The sequence below is a fragment of the Silene latifolia genome, chromosome 2 (assembly GCF_048544455.1).
Source record: "Silene latifolia isolate original U9 population chromosome 2, ASM4854445v1, whole genome shotgun sequence".
Taxonomy (NCBI): domain Eukaryota; kingdom Viridiplantae; phylum Streptophyta; class Magnoliopsida; order Caryophyllales; family Caryophyllaceae; genus Silene; species Silene latifolia.
The window spans coordinates 196,566,103-196,586,909 of record NC_133527.1 but is presented as its reverse complement, the minus strand read 5'-3'; the positions used below and the strand labels follow the sequence as shown (position 1 = coordinate 196,586,909).

The following is a 20,807-nucleotide window of genomic DNA, read 5'->3' as shown; positions in this document are numbered from 1 at the left end:
CTCTAATATCGCTTGAAAAGTTTCTGCTTTATATATATGTATTGATTATTAAAATAAAGTTTTTTTAGTTATATAAAATTGGATTTTTAATTGTGTGTGTAATTTTAAGTAATAAATAAAAATAATTATTTTTTAATTAATTTTGCAAATTTTCGTGTCTTGACCCTAAAAAACGGGTCAGGTCGTCGGGTTTTTGGATCGGGCCAGAATTTGACAGGTCTACTTTTATGACATTGTACCATGACCATCATACGCAGTGGCGTAGCTATAATTTATCGAGTGTGGAATCAATTTACCATAATACACTCCGTAATTATTATGGGAAGCGTTAGGGCGATAGCGGTAGTTATTGACTTTGTAAACCACCCTAACTAAATTAATAAAATATTATAATTAATTTGTTTACCGACAAACTTAAAAAGGACAAGGATGTAATTTACATTTTAAATTAAATTTTAATTCTATGAATATGTTATCGTCTTTGATAAATTAAATACTAATTTGTACATAAGTTTTACTGGTTCAAATGCAATTGTTGCTACCAAGTCTTCTGCAATAATTACTACTGTTAACGACTTAATGGTCACTGTTTCATATCGAAAACCGAACCCCAATGGCAATTCAATCAACAATTGTTAAATAAACGTCACTGCAATCAAATAACATAACATGGGCGTAGTTAATTTCCCCACAGCAGAGCGTCATTGTCTTTACAAAAACCAAAAATTCTTTAAACACGGCAAGAAATGTCGGAAAATAAATAACCACCATTAACATACATAGAAGATCATAGGATTAAATAATCCTAAACTTAATCTAACAACTCATAACGACTAAATAACTAAATCTAATCTAACAACTCAGAAATATCGACTGATGGTAGCTCTTGAGTAGTGCCCAACCTTACACAGGAGTTGATCCTCAAATGCGGGAAAAAACTCAACTCCGCAAAGAAAGCCTCGACTGGAGCGGTTGGACAATCTTTTTCCTTAGCCTTGAATTCAAGCCTATCAAGGTGATCCATTGTAAAACCCCTTGCCATAATAAGACCATCCTCTACAAGCTCATATCTTTTGCCATCATCCTGTAGTTTAACCAAAATATGTACGACAATTAATAACAATCGATAACTGTTAAATATGTACGATTTTTTTTTAAATTGAATGAGAGGAAACAAAATTTATTTACCTGGCTGTTGTTGAAGTATTCTAAGGCAGCCTCCATATGCTCATGTATTTTAATTCCTATATTTTCGGCCTCAGCAGCGTCGATGGAAATCGTTTGCCCCATCTTTCTAGTCTCGTCTGTTTGGAATTTTTGTTGTAGGAATTACAGATTTCAAGTATTCTAACTTCGGATGAATAAAATAGATGGCTTATGAGAGTTTATATAGCGCTCTCATAACGACCTACAATGGATTTAGGAATCATTAACAGTTTCGTAAACAAATACAGAATTATTATTAATTTCCTTAATGATTCGAGGAACCTAATCAGATGCGGAATCCTAATTAGACTCTGAAAAAGATACATAGCGACGATAGCGTATTTTAACACTCCTATTACTACTCGGTTTTGAAACTAAAGCTCGAAGACAAGGTCAGTTTTTTTATCGTCTTTTTTTTGGTAATTATTGCCTATCTCGTATTGCCAGATCAGCGAAGATGAATCATTCTAAAGGCGCTGTTGTCACTTGTCAACGACAAGGGGAACTAACTACTAAGACGTGGCTGATAATGTAAACATAGCAATCAATAAGATCAGCGATGCAAGCATATCGGACAATTAAATAAAATCGAGCCAGGAGTTACAACAATTGCTGGTGAAATCGAGCCACAGAGTGAAGAAGCAATGGGTTTCTAATGACTTGAATGTGGCCTAATATTGGAAGGAGCTGTTCCATGCTGGTAATCTAACGTGGAAATCGAGCTACAACTCCATTCTGACTTCGACATGAAAGCAGCTTATATTATTACAGTTCGGCAGTTCGCGACATCATTTACTTCATCATCCTTGTACGAGATGGTACCACTCGAGGAACGTTTTAAAAAAACATGGGCTCTAATCAAGCTATTCGATATATTGTTAACTGTAAGCGGAAAAAGTAATTGATAAAGTAAAAAAAAAAAGTTTGGCAATTTTGCTGAAAAGGTACCTTATTTTTGGTAAAATAATGTAAAATGATATAATAATTATTTAATATTACATATTGGAGCGGTAATAAATGGAAGATAATTAAGGTACTTTAAATTTCAAATGCTAACTTATTTGACCAAATAAGTTACCTGACAAACATTTAAAAAAAATTCAGGCAACTGTAATTTTGATAAAATAAGCTACTTTGTAATTACCTAAAATGTCGTGTCAAATGGAGCCAAAATTAACGAAGTTGTGTTTTTTTTTTGAAATTGTCATCTCATTAATAATCAACTAAGCGTAGGTTACAATGAAGATAACAAATAGACAAAGGAAAATCAAGATTGCTAACGTAAAAAATACATTCAAAATAACTATCTAAATATCGTAATGATACCGCCGCTCCAAAATCATAAATTTCTTGAATCTATGAATAATCGATGTCTTTGCATCCTTCTTGATGGAGGGAAACAGTGTAGCCGTCTTGATGTATTCATCCACGAAACAAATCTGATAATCTCCCCGTCGATTAAAACTTATTATATTGATAACAATCCCACAAAAAAAATGGAAAAACCCCGAAAGAAGGGACGGAACAACAGATCTCACCAAAAGGGAGACTATCATTGAAAATAAGATAGATCTGCATAATATTAGTTGTTTAAGAAAGCTTTTGTGGGGCTTACCATCGATGGATGATCGATGGAAGCCCCCGAATAATAATGGAGGCTAGGTTTTTAGAGAGGGTTTTTTTTAACGAAGTTGTGTTTTGGGGAGTTAGAACTTGGACCTTGAATTTGTACTTCAGGAAGACTAGCCCAAGAATAATTATGTTTATTACTATAATCTGAGTGATTCAGCAAATTAATGTGATTGAGGAGTTAATAATATTCGATTTCAGCCCCAAATAAAAAATATTAAACCATTTTTGACAAGTATTCGATTTCCACCCAAGACTGGTTAATCGCATAACGACTCCATTAGATGTCCTTTGTTGCAACTCAAAATTTTCGTGGCTGCTTTATCAGACTCTAGGAACCCTCCATGTGATATAAAGACATTTTGTTCTCAGAAACATGAATTCCCGAAAACCGTGTATTATTCACTTCAATTTGAGCTGTTTGGGAGGCCGTATCGGGTCATATTTTTTTTTTTTTGTGCCAGTTTTTCAACCACGTGTCCAATGTCACTTTATGAGTTACCCTATTCAATTTAAGCCCAAATAACAATTATTAAACCATTCTTAACAAATAACGGATTTTCCAGAGACTAATTGACCACATACCGGCTCTATTAAAATGTGCTTTGTTGACTCGAAATTTGTGGCCGCTTTGTCCGACTCTAGGAACCATCACTGTGATTTACAGACATTTTTGTTCCGGCACCGTAAAATCCCGAAAAACATGTATTATACACTTCAATTGGAGTCGTTCAGGAGGCCATATCGGATCATAATATTTTTCTTCCCCGATCTTTTCTTCCTTGTACAAGGGGTCGTTTCAAGAGAGTTTCCTATTCAATTTTAGCCCAAATAAGAAGTATTTAATCATTTTTTACAAGTATCCAATTTCCGACGATACTAGCTCATCACATACCGGCACTATCAGATGTCATCTGTTACACTAGAAACTTTTTGTGGCCGTTTTATCTAACTTTAGGAACCCTCTCATGTGATTTACAGACATTTTTCTCCCGAAAACTTGAATTTCCGAAAACCGTGTATTTACACTCAATTTGAGCTGTTCGGGAAGCCGTATCGGGTCATATTTATTTTTGTGCCAGTTTTTCAACCACATGTCCAATGTCACTTTATGAGTTACCCTATTCGATTTAAGATCAAATAACCATTATTAAACCATTTTTAACGAATATGCTAATTATAATTTGCTTTCACAATTTGTTTCTGCCAATATTTATCCGTTGTTTACCAAACAGAACCGTAGTTAGATATCCCCACCGAAGAGCGTCACTGCCTTTACAAAAATCAGAATTTTTTTCGACACAGCGAAAAATGTCGGAAAATAAATAACCACCATTAACATACAAAGAAAATCATAGGATTAAATAATCCTAAACTTAAACTAACAACTCATAACGACAAAATAATTAAATGTAATTGCTAAACTTATTCAACAAATAAACAAGTAATTAAATCTAGTCCTAGGATTGTTTTATTCGACTAAACGAGTGATGGTAGCTCTTGATTAGTGCCCAACCTTACACAGGAGTTGATCCTCAAATGCGGGAAAAAACTCAACTCCGCAAAGAAAGTCTCGACTGGAGCGGTTGGACAATTTTTTTGCTTAGCCTTGAATTCAAGCCTATCAAGGTGATCCATCGTAAAACCCCTTGCCATAATAAGACCATTCTCTACAAGCTCATATCTTTTGCCATCATCCTGTAGTTTAACCAAAATATGTACGACAATTAATAACAATCGATAACTGTTAAATATGTACGAAAAAATTTAAATTAAATGGAAGGACACAAAATTTATTTACCTGGCTGCTGTTGAAGTATTCTAAGGCAGCCTCTGCATGCTCACGTATTTTAAATCCTATATTTTCGGCCTCAGCGTCGTTGGAAATCGTTTGCCCCATCTTTCTAATCTCGGAATTACAGATTTCAGAGTATTCAGACTTCGGATGAGTAAAATAGATGGCCTACGAGAGTTTATATAGTGCTCTTATAATGGCCTATTAACAGACGGTTTAGGAATCATTAACAGTTTCGTAAACAGTACAGAATTATTATTAATTTCCTTAATTATTCTAGGAACTTAAACAGTTGCTGAATCCTAATTAAACTCTGAAACAGATTCATAGCGTATTCTAATAGCACTCCTATTACTACTCAGTTTTGAAACTAAAGCTCGAAGACAAGGTCAGTTTTTTATGGTCTGTTTTTTTATCAGCGAAGATTAATAAAAGAAAGCTGAAATGGTAGCGGTGCTTAATACACAGCGGAAGAGAATCATCAATCAGTAGACGAACAGACGTGTAATCATGCCGATTCTAAATCGCTTTTTTCCATTCTCTCTATTTGCTTATTTTTATAATTGTTTTTTTTTTTTTTAATATATGACAATCAGCAAGATCAGCAATGCAAGTATAATGGACGACAATTATATAAAGTCGAGCCAGGAGTTACAACAATTGCTGGTGAAATCGCGCCACAGAGTGGAGAAGCAACGTTTTCTGATGACTGGAATGTGGCCTAATATTGGAAGGAGCTGTTCCATGCTGGTAATCTAACGCGGAAATCGAGTTACAAGTCCATTATGACTTCAACATGAAAGCAGCTTACAGTCCGCGACATCACTTCAAGAACGTTTCCAAAAAATCATGGGTTCTAATCAACCTATTCGATATATTGGTAATGGAAAGCTGAAAAAATAATTGATAAGATAACTAATTATAAAAAAAGTTTGGCAAATTAGCTGAAAAAATAGCTAATTTTTGGTAAAATGATGTAAAAGTATATGATAATTATTTAATATTATATATTGGAGAGGTAATAAATAAAAGATAATTTATTTGAGGTATCTTAAATCTCAAATGTTATTCTAGTAACACTTAGGCTATGTTTGGCAAGGCATTTCAGGTATCTCATTTGACCAAGCAACCTGATTTGACTAATATTTCAGGTAGTTGTTTTACCTAGTGCTGTTTGGTAAAGTCGTTTCAGGTACCTGAAATGACTTTTCAGGTATCTGAAATGAAAAGCTACTCCAGGTAGCTTTTTAAAGTTTCAGGTAGCTGAAATGTTCTACTTTACATATTTATCCTTTATTTAAATTAATTTATTATAATTATTAATGTCCTTTTATGTCATTTTACAAAAAATCAGTTACCTTTTCATTTAGATTTACCAAACACTTTACAATTAATCAGCTACCTTATCAGTTTTCAATTTTCAGCTAGCATTTCAGGTACCTTTTTAATTTCAGTCACCTTATCAGGTTTCAGGTACCTTTTTAGGTTTTAGGTACCTTTTTAGTCAATTTTACCAAACAGAGCCTTAGCTTATTTGGCCACAAATAAACATTTAGAAAATTTCAGGTAACTCTAATTTTGATCAAACAAGCTACTTTGTAAAATAAATTACTTGAAATTTCGCGGCAAACGGAGCCTAAATCAACAAAGTTGTGTTATGGGGAGTTAGAACTTGGACCTTGAATTTGTAGTTGAGTGTAATTTGAGTGATTCAGCAAATGTGATTTAGGATTTCAGCCCAAATAAAAAATATTAAACAATTTGTGACAAGTATCTGATTTTCACCCAAGAATGCGGGTCGGGTCAAATACGTAGAGTCAGATACAGGTCGGGTTAGGGTAAAAATACTAAATAATTTATACCTTTTTTTAACGTTTTTTTAAAAAATTGTAAAACATATTTAAAATTAATATTTTCATCATATTCAATTTTTAACATTAATTATATCACAAATTCTCATTAAAGACGGACATTATCCGTCACAAGTTGAATACGGATAGTGTCTTTCTCACAAAATGCAAATGGATAGTACAAGTGGGAGTGAAATGGATATTCTCACTTGACCTCCCACTTGCATTTACTGAGATGGTCACTATCCGTCTTCAGCTTGTGACGGATAGTGGCCGTCTTCAATGAGACAGAAGGTAATAATATCGATATAATTATTAAAATAAAGTTTTTTAATAATTATTTTATTATTAAATATTATAAAAGTTATATAAAATTGGCTTTTTAATTGTGTTTGTAATTTTAAGTATAAAAATAATTATTTTTTAATTAATCTTGTAAATATAATATATAAATATTAATATTTTAATAAAAAAAATTGATTTACCTCTGACCCAACGAGTCGGGTCTCGATGCTAACATAACAGGTGATTTCGGGTTCGGGTCGAACGAGTCGCCGGGTCGAAATTTTCGAGTCTTGACCGAAAAATGGGCCAGGTCGGGTTTTCAGGCCGGGTAAGAATTTGACAGGTCGGCGTAGCTATAATTTATCAGTTTACTATAATATACTCCGTAATTATTATGAGAAGTGTTAAAGCGACACCGAGTGTTATGAGTTTGTGAAACACCTTAACTAAATTAATAAAATATTATACTCCGTAATTAATTTGTTTAACAACAAACTTAAAAAGGGCAAGGATGTATTTTACATTTAAAGTTCACTTTTAATTCTATGAAGATGTGAATTGTGATCGTCTTAAATACTACTCCGTACAATAATTTTACTGGTTGTCTTACACTAGTTCAAATGCAATTGTTGACGTAGCAAATGTGTTTCATATGGTAATGCAACCATAATCACTGGTATCTCGTCTTCTACAATAATTACTGTTAATGGTCCGTGTTTAATATCGAAAACCGAACCCCAATGGCGATTCAATCAACAATCGTTAAATAAACGTCGCTGCAATCAAATAACATAAACATTGGTGTATTTAAAACCAGAAATTCCTTAGACACAGCAAAAAATGTCGGAAAATAAATAACCACCATTAACATACAAAGAAGATCATAGGATTAAATAATCCTAAACTTAATCTAACAACTCATAACGACTAAATAACTTAATCTAATCTAACAACTCAGAAATATCGACTGATGGTAGCTCTTGATTAGGCCCCAACCTTACACAAGAGTCGATCCTCAAATGCGGGAAAAAACTCAACTCGGCAAAGAAAGTCTCGAGTGGAGCGGTTGGACAATCTTTTTGCTTAGCCTTGAATTCAAGCCTATCAAGGTGATCCATCGTAAAACCCCTTGCCATAATAAGACCATCCTCTACAAGCTCATATCTTTCGCCATCATCCTGTAGTTTAACCAAAATATGTACCACAATTAATAACAATCGATAACTATTAAATATGTACGAATTTATTTAAATTGAATGAGAGGAAACAAAATTTATTTACCTGGCTGCTGTTGAAGTATTCTAAGGCAGCCTCCATATGCTCACGTATTTTAATTCCTATATTTTCGGCCTCAGCCTCGTTGGAAATCGTTTGCCCCATCTTTCTAATCTCGTCTGTTTGGAATTTGTTGTAGGGATTACTGATTTTAGAGTATTCAAAATTCGGATGAATAAAATAGATGGATTATGAGAGTTTATATAGTGCTCTCATAACGACCTACAATGGATTTAGGAATCATTATCAGTTTCGTTAACAGATACAGAATTATTATTAATTTCCTTAATTAATCTAGGAACCTAAACAGTTGCGGAATCCTAATTAGACTCTGAAACGGATTCATAGCATACTCTAAACACTCCTATTATTACTCGGTTTTGAAACTAAAGCTCGAAGACCGAACCCCAATAAGATACAGTAACATAAGATGGGTGTCGTTAAATTTCCCTACTACAGAGCATCCTTGTCTTTTCAAAAACCAGAAATTCTTAAGACGACACAATACTGAGAAATGTCTTGAAAATAAATAATCAGCGATGCAAGTATATTGGACGACAATTATATAAAATCGAGCCAGGAGTTACAACAATTGCTGGTGAAATCGAGCCACAGAGTGGAGAAGCAACGGTTTCTAATGACTTCAATGTGGCCTAATATTGGAAGGAGTTGTTCCATGCTGGTAATCTAACGTGGAAATCGAGCTGCAACTCGATTCTGACTTCGACATGAAGCAGCTTATATTACAGTTCGCGACATCATTTACTTCAACACTTCAACATTCTTGTACGAGATGGTACCACTTGAGGAACTTTTCCAAAAAAAAAAACATGGGTTCGAATCAAGCTATTCGATGTATTGTTAACTGAAAGATAAAAAACTACTAATTGATAAGATAACTGATTATAAAAAAAAAAGTTCGGAAAACTAGCTGAAATGTTATGACCGAGCAATGCCTAGGCCATGGGCACCAATGACCGAGCAATGGCCGAGCAATGCCTAGCCATAGCCGAGCAATGCCTAGGCCATGGGCACCAATGACCGAGCAATGGCCGAGCAATGCCTAGCCATAGCCGAGCAATGCCTAGGCCATGGGCACCAATGACCGAGCATTGCCTAGGCCATGTGCGGCAATTGCCTAGGCCACGGGCACAATGACCGATCACTGCCTAGGCCATGAGCAGCAAGTGCCTAGGCCATGAGCAGCAAGTGCCTAGGCCACGGGCACCAATGACCGAGCACTGCCTAGCCATGGCCGAGCAATGCCTAGGCCATGGGCACCAATGACCGGCTGATTTTTTGATAATATGATGTAAAAGATATGATAATTATACAAAAATATATTGGTCGAAAAATTCTAAAAATTACACTATAAAATTCTTTACGAATAGAGCTTTAATATAAGTATACATTTCAACATATATATTTAGTTATATATTTTGATAGATATTGAAGAGAGAAGTGAGTATCTCGAAAAGTGAGAATGACAATAAAAAAACAGAGGGAGTATTATATATTGGCGCGGTAATAAATGAAAGATAGTTTATTTCAGTATCTGATAACATTCCATTTCTTGTAGCTTATTTGACCAAATAAGTTAATTGTCAAACACTTAAAAAAAAATTCAGGTAGCTGAAATTTTGGTCAAATAAGCTACTTTGTTAAATAAGTTATCTGAAATATTGTGTCAAATGGAACCTAAAAAAAATTCAGGTAGCTGAAATTTTGGTCAAATAAGTTACTTTGTTAAATAAGTTTACTTTGAATTTGTACTTTAGGGAGACTAACTCAGCAATAATTATGTTTATTAATGTAATTTGTGTCATTCAGCAAATATTTCTACAATAATTACTGTTAATGGCCGTTGTTCATATAAAAAAACCGAACCCTAATGATTCAATCAACAATTCTTAAATAAACGTCGCTCCAATCAAAAAACATAATATGGGGTGTAGTTAAATTTCCCCACCACAGAGCATCATTGTCTTTACAAAAACCAGAAATTTTGTCTCCACAGCGAGAAATGTCGGAAAATAAATAACCACCATTAACATATTAGAAAATCCGAAAATACCCATAACATTTAAACAACTAAATCTAATTGCTAAACTTATTCAACAAATAAACAACGAATTAAATCTAATCCTAGGATTAGTTTTACTCGACTAGATGACCCCGCTTAACATTGACTCGGACAAAGGGAGTAATCATTGAAAGATCGTCCTTTTCTTCTTTATTGCTTAGACTTATTAATTTTGACACACAATGCACTAATTGGAAATCCTTAATTGCGTCTACGTTTGATTAAGAGGAAAATACTTTTCTAGGAAATTATTTGTTGCCATAAGATTGCAAGAATCCCAAGTCCTAACCAAATTGAGCTTGAGTGAACAATTAGACAAACCCAATTCTTCATTGCTATAGTTACTCTTATTTGGGAATTGCGAAATGAGGCTATTTTCGAGAACAAGACACCTAACTGGTCGTGTATATTAGATAAGGTGTTTCTAAGAGTTGGGTTGTGGTGCAAATCATGGAAGGAAAATCTACCCTACACCCTAGAAGATTGGTTAAATAATTGGAAAGCAATGAGATCATGGAAAGAGAAAAGGATAGCACAAAGAACGACCTTTCGTCTTGGTGTTTGAATACGTGTTGTTGTTCTCCGTCTTTGTAGTGTCTGTGTTTTCTGTGTGGGACTCTACTCGCTGTAGGTCTCTGGGTTTATCCCTACTTATTAATCAAAAAAAAAAGACAAACCGTAAAACTTTTCCTCATTAGTTTTAACACCGCTGTATTTCCATATTGAACCTAAGACCTCTAGAGTCGAATTAGTGAAAACACGACTTTTCTCATATTAGATGCAAGTTAGAGTGCGTATATCTTATATGGAGTATCTCATTATTAAGATATAGGACTATAGGAGTAGAACTGTCGATTCTGTTTCCAACATCAGCAGAATAAAATGTAAGTATATTAAATAAAACACGACTTTTTTTTTTTTTTTTTGGTAAAATGTAAGTATATTAAATAAAAGGATATCAATATACAGAGTTCATATGATCAAATTACAAAAGATTCTTGCTTTCTAACCATTCCATATCATCTATTCTCAGCTGGTTTTTATCCCTCTCCCTTATTCTAGCTTTCATGTCGTTCATGAGCCCTCTTGCAAGCCACTCAGGACGAAGTAGAACCATTTCATGTCTGCATTTGTTGCGCTGATGCCATATCATATACACTGCACATATCGCCACTGCATACTGGATCTCCTTTTGTAACTTTGAGCCTTGTCTGTGCAAACACCAATCCAGGACATATGTATCAGGAATCTCTTGCATAGTTTGATACTTTGATAGTTGCATGGTAATTAGAGGTGGCCCAGATGACCAAGTTCAAATCCGAAGAGTCCCTTATACTCAGACGCGGATTGGTTGAGATGGTTCCATGTAGCTTAATGAATATATTACTACCATATTCGTGCCAGAAATTGAAACCAACGGGGTCGAACAAGTAATGGTTTAAGAAAAACTCAAAAAAAGTTGGAATATTTTGACTAAAAACGTCGAAATTTCTGTCCGCCAGCTGGGACGACCGCCCTGCTTGCCCCCTAGATCCACCGCTGATGATATGTCATACTATTTAACCATTTAAAGTGAGTGTTTATTTGTATTGCCTAAACGAGTTACTATGTAACCCATGTCAGGAGCTTTGGGAATGATTACTCCCTTTGTCCGAGTTAATTCTGTACCCGGGGTCGCTTCATGAGCTTCCTATTCGATTTGATTAAGCTCCAAATAAGAAGTATTAAATCATTTTTTACAAGTAATCCAATATTCGGCGAAGACTGGTTGATCACATACCGGCACTATCAGATTTCATCTGTTACACTACAAAAATTTGTGGTCGTTTTATCCGACTCTAGGAACTCTCCATGTGATTTACATACAATTTTGTCCCGAGAATCTGAATTCCCGAAAACCGTGTATTATACACTTCAATTTAAGCTGTTCGGGAAACCGTATCAGGTTATATTTATTTTTGTGCTAGTTTTTCAAGTCCAAGGTCACTTTATAGTTTACCCTATTCGATTTAAGACCAAGGCGGTTGATCGCATACTGAACGGGCAACAGGAGTAATTTAATACGTGGCAATTCTCAACGCTGCCACATACTGGGAATGCTTTATAACAAGACACCCAACACAGTTGCACACGGGTATGTTTGCTTCGAAAAATTTAAATAGGTGAAATCGTTACTTCAAAACAAAAAGTGGGACAAAGAATCTCTACCGACCGATGTTCTATGAGCCGGGGTATAAAAACTCTGGCTCATTAATATTCACAAAACTAGAATCCAAAGCTAGAGTAATGCCGAGCATTGTTAATTATTATACATAGCATAAGAAAAACCATCAGGCCCATACACTCATATCAACCTTAAATTATCAACCATTTCAAGAGGATGATTAACCAAAGACTTGCATAATTTACATCCACCAAGATTTGCTTTCCCTGAGAAATAAAAACCAAACGAGTTAATTTTGACAACTACCAAAAATCACAATTTATGAGATTCTAGAATTCCCATGAATTGCGTGGGCAATCACACGAGTCCTGAAAGTATGGCAACAATTGCAATAATATGGAGAACTTACTCCAATGTGGTAGCTCGTTACAGGGCCCCAAGCTTACGCAGCAGTCGACCCTTTTATCCGGACCAAACCTAATCTGCGCAAAGAAGGTCTCGACTGGTGCGTCTGGACAGTCTTTTTCCTTAGCCTGGAAATTGAGATGCCGAAAATCATGGATGGTTGACACATAAGGGCCTTGCTGTACAAACTCATACTTTTTACCTCCATCCTGTGGATTAACCAAAATATTTGAAACAATCGATTTTATGTGCTAATATTCAAACATTATTCTGACATGGCTAATTAAGGGTGTATTTTACCTTGTTGTTTAAGTACTCCAAGGCAGACTCTGCAAAAGAACGAGACGCTTCTGCTACAACACTGTCAGCTATCCTGCCAGAGAAGGATTGAATTAATTGAGTATTCGACAAAAAAATACCATTACATATTGCGAATATTAACGCAACTAACATAATTCACATCAGTTAAAATCGTTAAAAAGGCGGTCATACCATGCTTCTTTTCCGTCTTCCGCAAAATCATCCTCATCAGATATATCATCTGAATCCACTTCCTCATATCTACAAATTGACAGTAATTAGCGGTAGCGCCACATTACTATGTTTGAACAATTAGACAACATAGCAAAAAAAGGGCATACACACCTGCCCGAGTGAGAGTACGAGTCAGAGTCCGATTCCGACTCCTCGTCCTCGTCGATCAACGTCAATTGGTGTTGAGAAAGAACATGCTGAGAAAGAGGCATAAGACTCGGGAATTCACGTTTGCAAATTTTGCACTGATTTACAATTAACCCTTTCTTACTGCCATTAAAAACAGAAAATTAGTCAAAAACAACCATTGAATTAAATTATAATCAAAATGTAGAGTAAATAATAAATTTGAGATTCGAGAATAAACGTATTTTAATCAAAGGTATACAAATAATTGAAAAAGAGCGAGAATAGGGAGTAAATGTAAACAACATACACTAAAATATTTGGGGTAATCGTTTTGGGGCGGTCCATCTCTCTAGATTTTTTTGTCTCTTGATTTTATCTAACTTTTGAAACCCTAGTATTATATACTGTATTTTTTACAATTTACGTTAGGATTTTTTTCTTTAATAATACTTTCTTCTATTCACAATAACTTTCCTTTTTTTTTTTAGTAAGTGTTTGTGTGGTCCAAATTTATTTATAAGGTGGTTTAGTCTATTTTTGCGGTCTAAATTTATATATATGGTGAGGTCGCGTGTTTCCTTAATTTTTGTATCAAGATGAAAGGAAAGTTTATTGTGAATAGGAAGGAGTAATAGAGACTGTGTGTTGGGGGCCCACACGGGTTAAAGCTTGTCGGGCAAGGCGGGCCGGGATTTGGATAAGTGAAACCAGGATTAGCCTGTGACAGGGCGGGCTAGAGCGGGCCGATACGATGCTGTTATTATACGTATACAATACGAATATCCATGTATCGGTAAAATAAAAAAGTGGATATACGGTTTCAGATATGGTTATTTTTTTTTAATATAAAATACTAAAATAAAATCATGAGTCATGTATACGTGACTGGGATTAATTAGCTCGTCTTATACATTTCATTTCATTTCAGGTAGTTTATTTGATCAAATAAATTATTTGCCAAACACTTTAAAAAAAAAAATCCAGGTAGCTGAAATTTTAGTCAAATAAACTACTTTGTTAAATAAGTTACCTAAAATATCGTGTCAAACAGAACCTAAATCAACGAAGTTGTGTTTTGGGGAGTTAGACTTGGACCTTGAATTTGTACTTTAGGGAGACTAACCCAACAATAATTATGTTTATTACAATATTACTGTAATTGAGTGATTCGGCAATTGTGTTTCATTTGGTAATTGCAACCGTAATCTCTAGCATCTCGCCTTCTACAATAATTACTGTTAATAGTCGTTAACTCATTGTTCATATTAAAAACCGAACTCTAATGGCGATTAAATCAACAATCCGTAAATAAACGTCGCTGCAATAATCAAATAACATAACCTGGGTGTAGTTAAATTTCCCCACCGTGGAGCGTCATTGTCTTTACAAAACCAAAAATTCTTTAGACACAGCGAGAAATGTCGGGAAATAAATAACCACCATTAACATACATACAAAATCCGAAAATAGCCATAATAAGTAAATAACTAAATCTAATTGCTAAACTTATTCAACAAACAAACAACTAATTAAATCTAATTCTAGGATTAATTTTATTCGACTAAATGACTGATGGTAGCTCTTGACTAGTCCCCAACCTTACACAGGAGTCGACCCTGATGCCTGAGACAAAACTCAACTCCGCATAGAAAATCTCGACGGGAGCGCTTGGACAATCTTTTTCCTTAGCCTTGAAATTAAAGTGAGCCATCATAGGACCGGTTCCTATAACAGGACAATGCTCTACAAGCTCATACCTTTTACCGCCATCCTGTAATTTAACCAAAACATGTACGACAATCAATAACAATCGATAACACTGTTAAATATGTTCGAACAATTTAATCAATAACAATCGATAACACAAATTAAAATTTATTTACCTGGCTGTTGTTAAAGTATTCTAAGGCAGCCTCTGCACACTCAGCATGGTCGATATCCGTGGAAATCGATTGCCCCATCTTTCTAATCTCGTCTGTTTGGAATTTGTTGTAGGAATTACAGATTTCAAGTATTCAGATTTCGGATGAATAAAATTGATGGCGTATGAGAGTTTATATAGTGCTCTCATAACAGCCTATGACAGACTATTTAGGAATCTTTAACAGTTTCGTAAACAAATACGGAGTACATAATAATTATTAATTTCCTCAATTAATCTAGGAACCTAACAAGATGCGGAATCCTATTACTACTCGGTTTGAAACTAAAGCTCGAAGACAAGGTCAGTTTTTTATCATCTGTTTTTTTTTGGTAGTTATTGCCTATGTGTATTGCCGGATCAGCGAATATGAATCATTCTAAAGCGCTGTTGTCAACGACAACGGGAACTATATAGACCATGGCAATCGATATGATCAGCGATGCAAGTATATCGGACAATTAAATAAAATCGAGACAGAAGTTGCAACAATTGCTGGTGGAAAATCGAGCCACGGAGGCGGCCACATTCCAAAGAAAACAGGCAGTAAAATGAGAGGAAATACACAAAGGATTTGTGTTGGCCTATCATGTCAGACCATATTCGCGGAGAAAAAAGATTACGCATCGGATGCATTACCTCATACCCTTCTAATTTATATGTAGGTTTTGAGCAATGTTGTATTTTTTTTATTTAATGTTTAAATGGGGGAGCTGTAAAACTTTATACGAAATACTCATATTTTTTAATAATACTAAAAAAAATTATCATAAAACTCGTACAAAATTAGATGTACTACTTCTGATGTATAATCTATAAACTGAAATTCGCAGTGAGTGTGCTTTAACTCTCCCAATTTTTCTAATGATGAACCAAGAATCGCTATTCTCGAAGCAAGTATATGAGTATATCGGACAATTATATGACAATCAACAAAATCAGCGATGCAAGTATATGAGTATATCGGACAATTATATGACTTCAATGTGGCCTAATATTGGAAGGAGCTGTTCCATGCTGGTAATTATATGACTTCAATGTGGCCTAATATCGGACAATTAATAATGACTTCAACATGAAAGCAGCTTCCCTCTTGGTAAGCTAACATCGCTAGTCCTTGAGATCATTTACTTGAACATTCTTGTACGAAATGGTATCACTTCAAGAACGTTTCCAAAAAATCAAAAAAACATGGATTGATTTTTGTCTTTAATTAAGCTATTCGATATACTGTTCATTTTAAGTACGGTTATTATCGATCATTTCAAGTTCGGATGAATAATCCAAAGCTAGAGTAGTACCGACTAGTGTTAATAGCATAAGAAAAACCATCAATCACATACACTCATATCAACCTTAAATTATCGACCATTTCAAGAGGATGATTAACCATTCCAGAGCATAATTTACATCCACCAAGATTCGCTTTCCCTGAAAAATAAAAACCAAACAGGTTAATTTTGACAATTAATTACCAAAAATCACAATTCATGGGATTATTATAGAATTCTCATGAATTGCGTGGGCAACCACACGAGTCCTAAAGTATGGCAACAATTGCAATATGGAAGACTTACTCCAATGTGGTAGCTCGTTAGAGGGCCCCAAGCTTACGCAGCAGTCGACCCTCTTATCCGGACCAAACCTAATCTGCGCAAACAGGGTCTCGACCGGTGCGTCTGGACGGTCTTTTTCCTTAGCTTGGAAATTGAGATGTCGAAAATGATGGATCGTTGCCACATAAGGGCCTTGCTGTACAAACTCATACTTTTTACCTCCATCCTGCAATCGATTTTACGTGCTTATATTCAAACATTGTGACCTGGATGGATAACTAGGTAAAAGGTAAACTAATGACGAGTAAATAGCTCCGAATAATTAATAGTTGTATTGTATTTTACCTTGTTGTTTATGTATTCCAAGGCAGAGTCCAGTAACGGACGAAGAGCATTTGCTATATTATCGTCAGTTATCCTGCCAGAAATGAATAAAATACCATTACATTACATATTGCAAATATATTAACGCAATTAACATAATTCAAATCAGTTAAAATCGTTAAAAAGCGCACATACCATGCCTCTTTTCCGTCTTCCACCACATCATCCTCGTCAGATTCATCATCCTCATCCACTTCCTCATATCTACAGATTGCCAGTAATTAGAGGTAGCGCCACATTACTATGTTCAAATCTGATGTACTATTTTCAGTTGTATAGTTTCTGAGCATTATGAAATTTTTGAGTTTTGTTTTATAAATTACTCCCTCCATATAGAGGTGGCAAACAATGACACGACACGAAAACACGACACGAACCCGACACGAAATTAACGGGTTTGGGTTGAGGCTTAATGACCCATTTATGTAAGTGGGTCGACACGAACACGACACAATATTTAATTGGTTTGGGTTAGGGTTGACCTCTCTAAACACGAACCGGACACGAATGACCTGTTTACTAAATTAATCCTAATTTTTCTTGATCCTGCATCACAAAGATATACTTAAACTTTCAAAATATTGACGTGACACGAAAACACGACACGAACCCGACACGAAATTAACGGGTTAGGGTTGAGGCCTTATGACCCATTTATGTAAGTGGGTCGACACGGACACGACACGAGACTTAATTGGGTCGGGTTTGGGTTGGAGGGATTGTGACCCGTTTACATGTGACACGAACCCGACACGACCCGATCTGTTTGCCAGGTCTAAGAGGCCACACCAATAGTAACATTGAGAATCTTGACACTATTCATAGTCGTAGAGAATCTTCGATATTATTCTTAATCTACAAAAATTACATCAGGTAACCAAAAAGGGCATGTTGTTTGATTGATGCACATTATTATTATTGTTAACCCTACTACTACTACTAATAATAATAATAATAATAATAATAATAATAATAATAATAATAATAATAATAATATTATTATTAGCTTTACTATTGCTAAGGGTGTGGGAGCCCAGATTGTTTCTCGGCTCCCCACCAATTTCATGTAAACCTTTTACTTTTATTATAATGAAAGCTGCGCGCGCATTTTATAATAATAATAATAATAATAATAATAATAATAATAATAATAATAATAAGGTTTATTATTATTATTATTATTATTATTATTATAGTTACAAAAGTTTTGCAGAACGATCGATATAATTTGATATCTAGAAATACTCAGCTTCAGCTTCATTAAAAGAGCACAAGCGAGACCTTTTATAACGAGTTGTCGAGTTGAATTATGTACTCGATGTTGATGAATATGAATATTAAAGAACCCTAATTCCAAAAACGACACCAAGATTAAAAGGGCATACACACCTGTCCGAGTCAGAGTCCGAATCTTCTTCATCGTCCTCGTCCTCGTGATCATCATCATCATCATCATCATCTCCAACTTCATGTTTCTTTTTACGTGTATCTTTCACGATCAACGTCAATTGGTGTTGAGAAAGAACATGCTGAGAAAGAGGCATAAGACTCGGAAAGACACGTTTGCAAATTTTGCACTCATATACAATTAGCCCTCGCTTACTGCCATTAATTAATAACGAAACAAGGTGAGTTATTCAACAGAAAATCAGTCAACAAAAACATTGACTTAAATTATAAATAAACTTTAGAATAAAAAAATAAATTTGAGACTTGAGATCACAAATCATATAAATAAATTAATCACCACAAAATAAAACGAGTAAATCTAAACAAAATACATACATACATACATTAAATAATTTGGCGTAATTGTTTTGGGGCGGTCCATCTCTCTAGATCTTTCTCTCTCTCACTTGATCTTATCAACTTTGGGATTAAGGTTCTAACGTTGATGTAGATGTTGTTATTGTTGTTTGTTGTTATAGTTTACGGTAAGAATTTTGTCGCTGATAATCAATACTAATACTAATATATTAAATCCAAAAATCAAGGACTTTAATGTAATTAAAAAAAGTTATACAAATTAATTATACTATATAGTTTTAAATCAATAGCACATGTGATGGACCCAATTAAGGGATCTCAGTGCAAATATTATATAGTTCGGGTTAAAATTTAATTATATAGAAACTTGTTAGTTTTCCTAAACATTTGTAATAGACTAAAATATGGTCAATTTTCTTAAAATAAAATAATTAATTAAGATGGTCAATTTCTTTAAAATAAACTACTCCGTAATTGATTAAGAGGGAGGGTCAAAGAGACTAAACGAAAGAAGATGTCTGGTAATTTTCCTAAATATTAATAGAATACTAAAAGATGGTCAATTTCCTTAAAATAAAATATTTAATTAGTATAAACATGCACGGTATTAATTATTATCATCAAAAAACCTATTTTTAAATTTAAAATCTATGCAATTTTATTAAACTTTATAGTTTATTAGATGTATAAAGATGTTAATTATTTAACATACAAAAATATAATAAGTAGGTTATAAATAATTCAAGTTAGATTCCATAATATATAATATTGCATAATTGTTTCGATTTGATTTAATGCATATATGTAGTACATTTATATAAATATATAATCCTCTTAAAATTGCATGCCTAAGTAGTAAAAGTAATTTCGCTATCGAAGAAAAGAATTGCACTAACATGGATAGAGTTATACGATAGTAATCACTCATTTGAATAGTAAAAGTAACAATAGTATCAGCGAAATTAGTGAAAGTGGTAGAAACAACAACGAGAGTAGTAGAATAATCAATATTAATGCTGCAATAGTACTGGATGTAACAATAGTTACGGTGAGAGTAGTGAAATTATCAATATTAATGCAGCAATAGTGACAGTAACAATAATTACGACGATAGTAGTGAAAGTAACAATGATTAAGGGCAAGTAATGAAATGTTATTACTAATGTTTCATTAATAACAGTAAAATATTAATAGAGAGTAGTGAATATGTCTCAAAAATTTATTTCATCGTAATTTTAGGATATGTCATAGAAAAATATATTAATGATAAATTTATGGGTTATACAACTTTAAGTAATTTTATTTAATAAAAAAAATTATTGGAAAGTAAAGGTAGCCCGAGGATAAGCCGGGTGTCACGGTCCGGTACTTTAGCCGGATCGTGGCGCGCACCCTTACCCGTCTCAAGGCAAGATGCAAGCGACAAGGCTCTTCGAACTAGTGAAGGATCGCTCACTAGCACGATACTCGGGTCTCGGCAACACTCGACAAGATTGCAACGAGAGCGTCAAGCACTAGTGTTTGTCAAGCACTAGGCGTTCGTAATCGGTGTCGGGTGTGTGAGTCGGGATTCTAGTGTCCATCCCACAAACATGGCTTGTTAGAAAAGTGAAGGCTAAAAATCGTTCACAACAAAGCAACAACAAGCAATACGAAGGAACAGGGTAGGAAGCAGATTTTCATTCACTAGTACTTCCTAAAGAGGGAAATTTGATAGTTACATCTTGGTAGCAGAAAACATTGAAAGTGCAGAATATCGATATACCTATTTATAGAAAGGAAAGTTATAAAGAAAAGCTATGCTAATTATGCTAAACTAGTAAA

The 20,807-nt window shown here is 34.4% G+C and overlaps 3 protein-coding genes across 5 annotated transcripts; all 3 read right to left on the bottom strand.

The window, feature by feature from the left end:
- Positions 1–753: 753 nt before the first annotated feature.
- On the bottom strand, positions 754–5,438 carry LOC141644267 (uncharacterized). 3 transcript variants are annotated; one of them, XM_074453753.1, is made up of 2 exons: positions 4,637–5,195; positions 754–1,084 (listed from the first exon to the last, which is right to left on the bottom strand). In XM_074453753.1, exons 1-2 carry the CDS (start codon positions 4,733–4,735, stop codon positions 848–850), a joined length of 336 nt encoding a protein of 111 aa, XP_074309854.1. In that variant the 5' UTR covers positions 4,736–5,195; the 3' UTR covers positions 754–847. The 3 variants fall into 3 exon arrangements, 2 of the variants coding, with proteins under 2 accessions (XP_074309854.1, XP_074309853.1); XM_074453752.1 differs by lacking the exon at positions 4,637–5,195 and adding an exon at positions 1,189–1,342; XR_012543983.1 differs by lacking the exon at positions 754–1,084 and adding an exon at positions 4,018–4,533 and having other exon boundaries at positions 4,637–5,438.
- A 6,824-nt stretch (positions 5,439–12,262) lies between these two features.
- LOC141632568 (uncharacterized) lies at positions 12,263–13,741 on the bottom strand. The gene is made up of 6 exons (XM_074445109.1): positions 13,663–13,741; positions 13,338–13,496; positions 13,185–13,253; positions 12,993–13,065; positions 12,697–12,901; positions 12,263–12,553 (listed from the first exon to the last, which is right to left on the bottom strand). Exons 1-6 carry the CDS (start codon positions 13,698–13,700, stop codon positions 12,468–12,470), a joined length of 630 nt encoding a protein of 209 aa, XP_074301210.1. The 5' UTR covers positions 13,701–13,741; the 3' UTR covers positions 12,263–12,467.
- Positions 13,742–16,423: 2,682 nt separating this feature from the next.
- Positions 16,424–19,161, bottom strand: LOC141632556 (uncharacterized). The gene is made up of 6 exons (XM_074445098.1): positions 19,010–19,161; positions 18,606–18,818; positions 17,352–17,420; positions 17,178–17,250; positions 16,854–17,058; positions 16,424–16,707 (listed from the first exon to the last, which is right to left on the bottom strand). Exons 1-6 carry the CDS (start codon positions 19,045–19,047, stop codon positions 16,622–16,624), a joined length of 684 nt encoding a protein of 227 aa, XP_074301199.1. The 5' UTR covers positions 19,048–19,161; the 3' UTR covers positions 16,424–16,621.
- Between the last annotated feature and the right edge of the window lie 1,646 nt (positions 19,162–20,807).

Excerpts from the sequence above, each read along its gene's own strand:
- LOC141644267 (XM_074453752.1), bottom strand. The coding sequence starts at position 1,290 with ATGGGGCAAACGATTTCCATCGACGCTGCTGAGGCCGAAAATATAGGA. Across the intron at positions 1,085-1,188 it reads AATACTTCAACAACAGCCAG|GATGATGGCAAAAGATATGA; the intron begins GTAAATAAATTT and ends GTTAAACTACAG.
- LOC141632568 (XM_074445109.1), bottom strand. The coding sequence starts at position 13,700 with ATGGACCGCCCCAAAACGATTACCCCAAATATTTTAGT. Across the intron at positions 13,066-13,184 it reads GAAGACGGAAAAGAAGCATG|GATAGCTGACAGTGTTGTAG; the intron begins GTATGACCGCCT and ends CTTCTCTGGCAG. Across the intron at positions 12,902-12,992 it reads TGGAGTACTTAAACAACAAG|GATGGAGGTAAAAAGTATGA; the intron begins GTAAAATACACC and ends GTTAATCCACAG.
- LOC141632556 (XM_074445098.1), bottom strand. The coding sequence starts at position 19,047 with ATGGACCGCCCCAAAACAATTACGCCAAATTATTTAAT. Across the intron at positions 18,819-19,009 it reads ATTACGCCAAATTATTTAAT|TAAGCGAGGGCTAATTGTAT; the intron begins GTATGTATGTAT and ends AATTAATGGCAG. Across the intron at positions 16,708-16,853 it reads TAACGAGCTACCACATTGGA|GGAAAGCGAATCTTGGTGGA; the intron begins GTAAGTCTTCCA and ends TTTATTTTTCAG.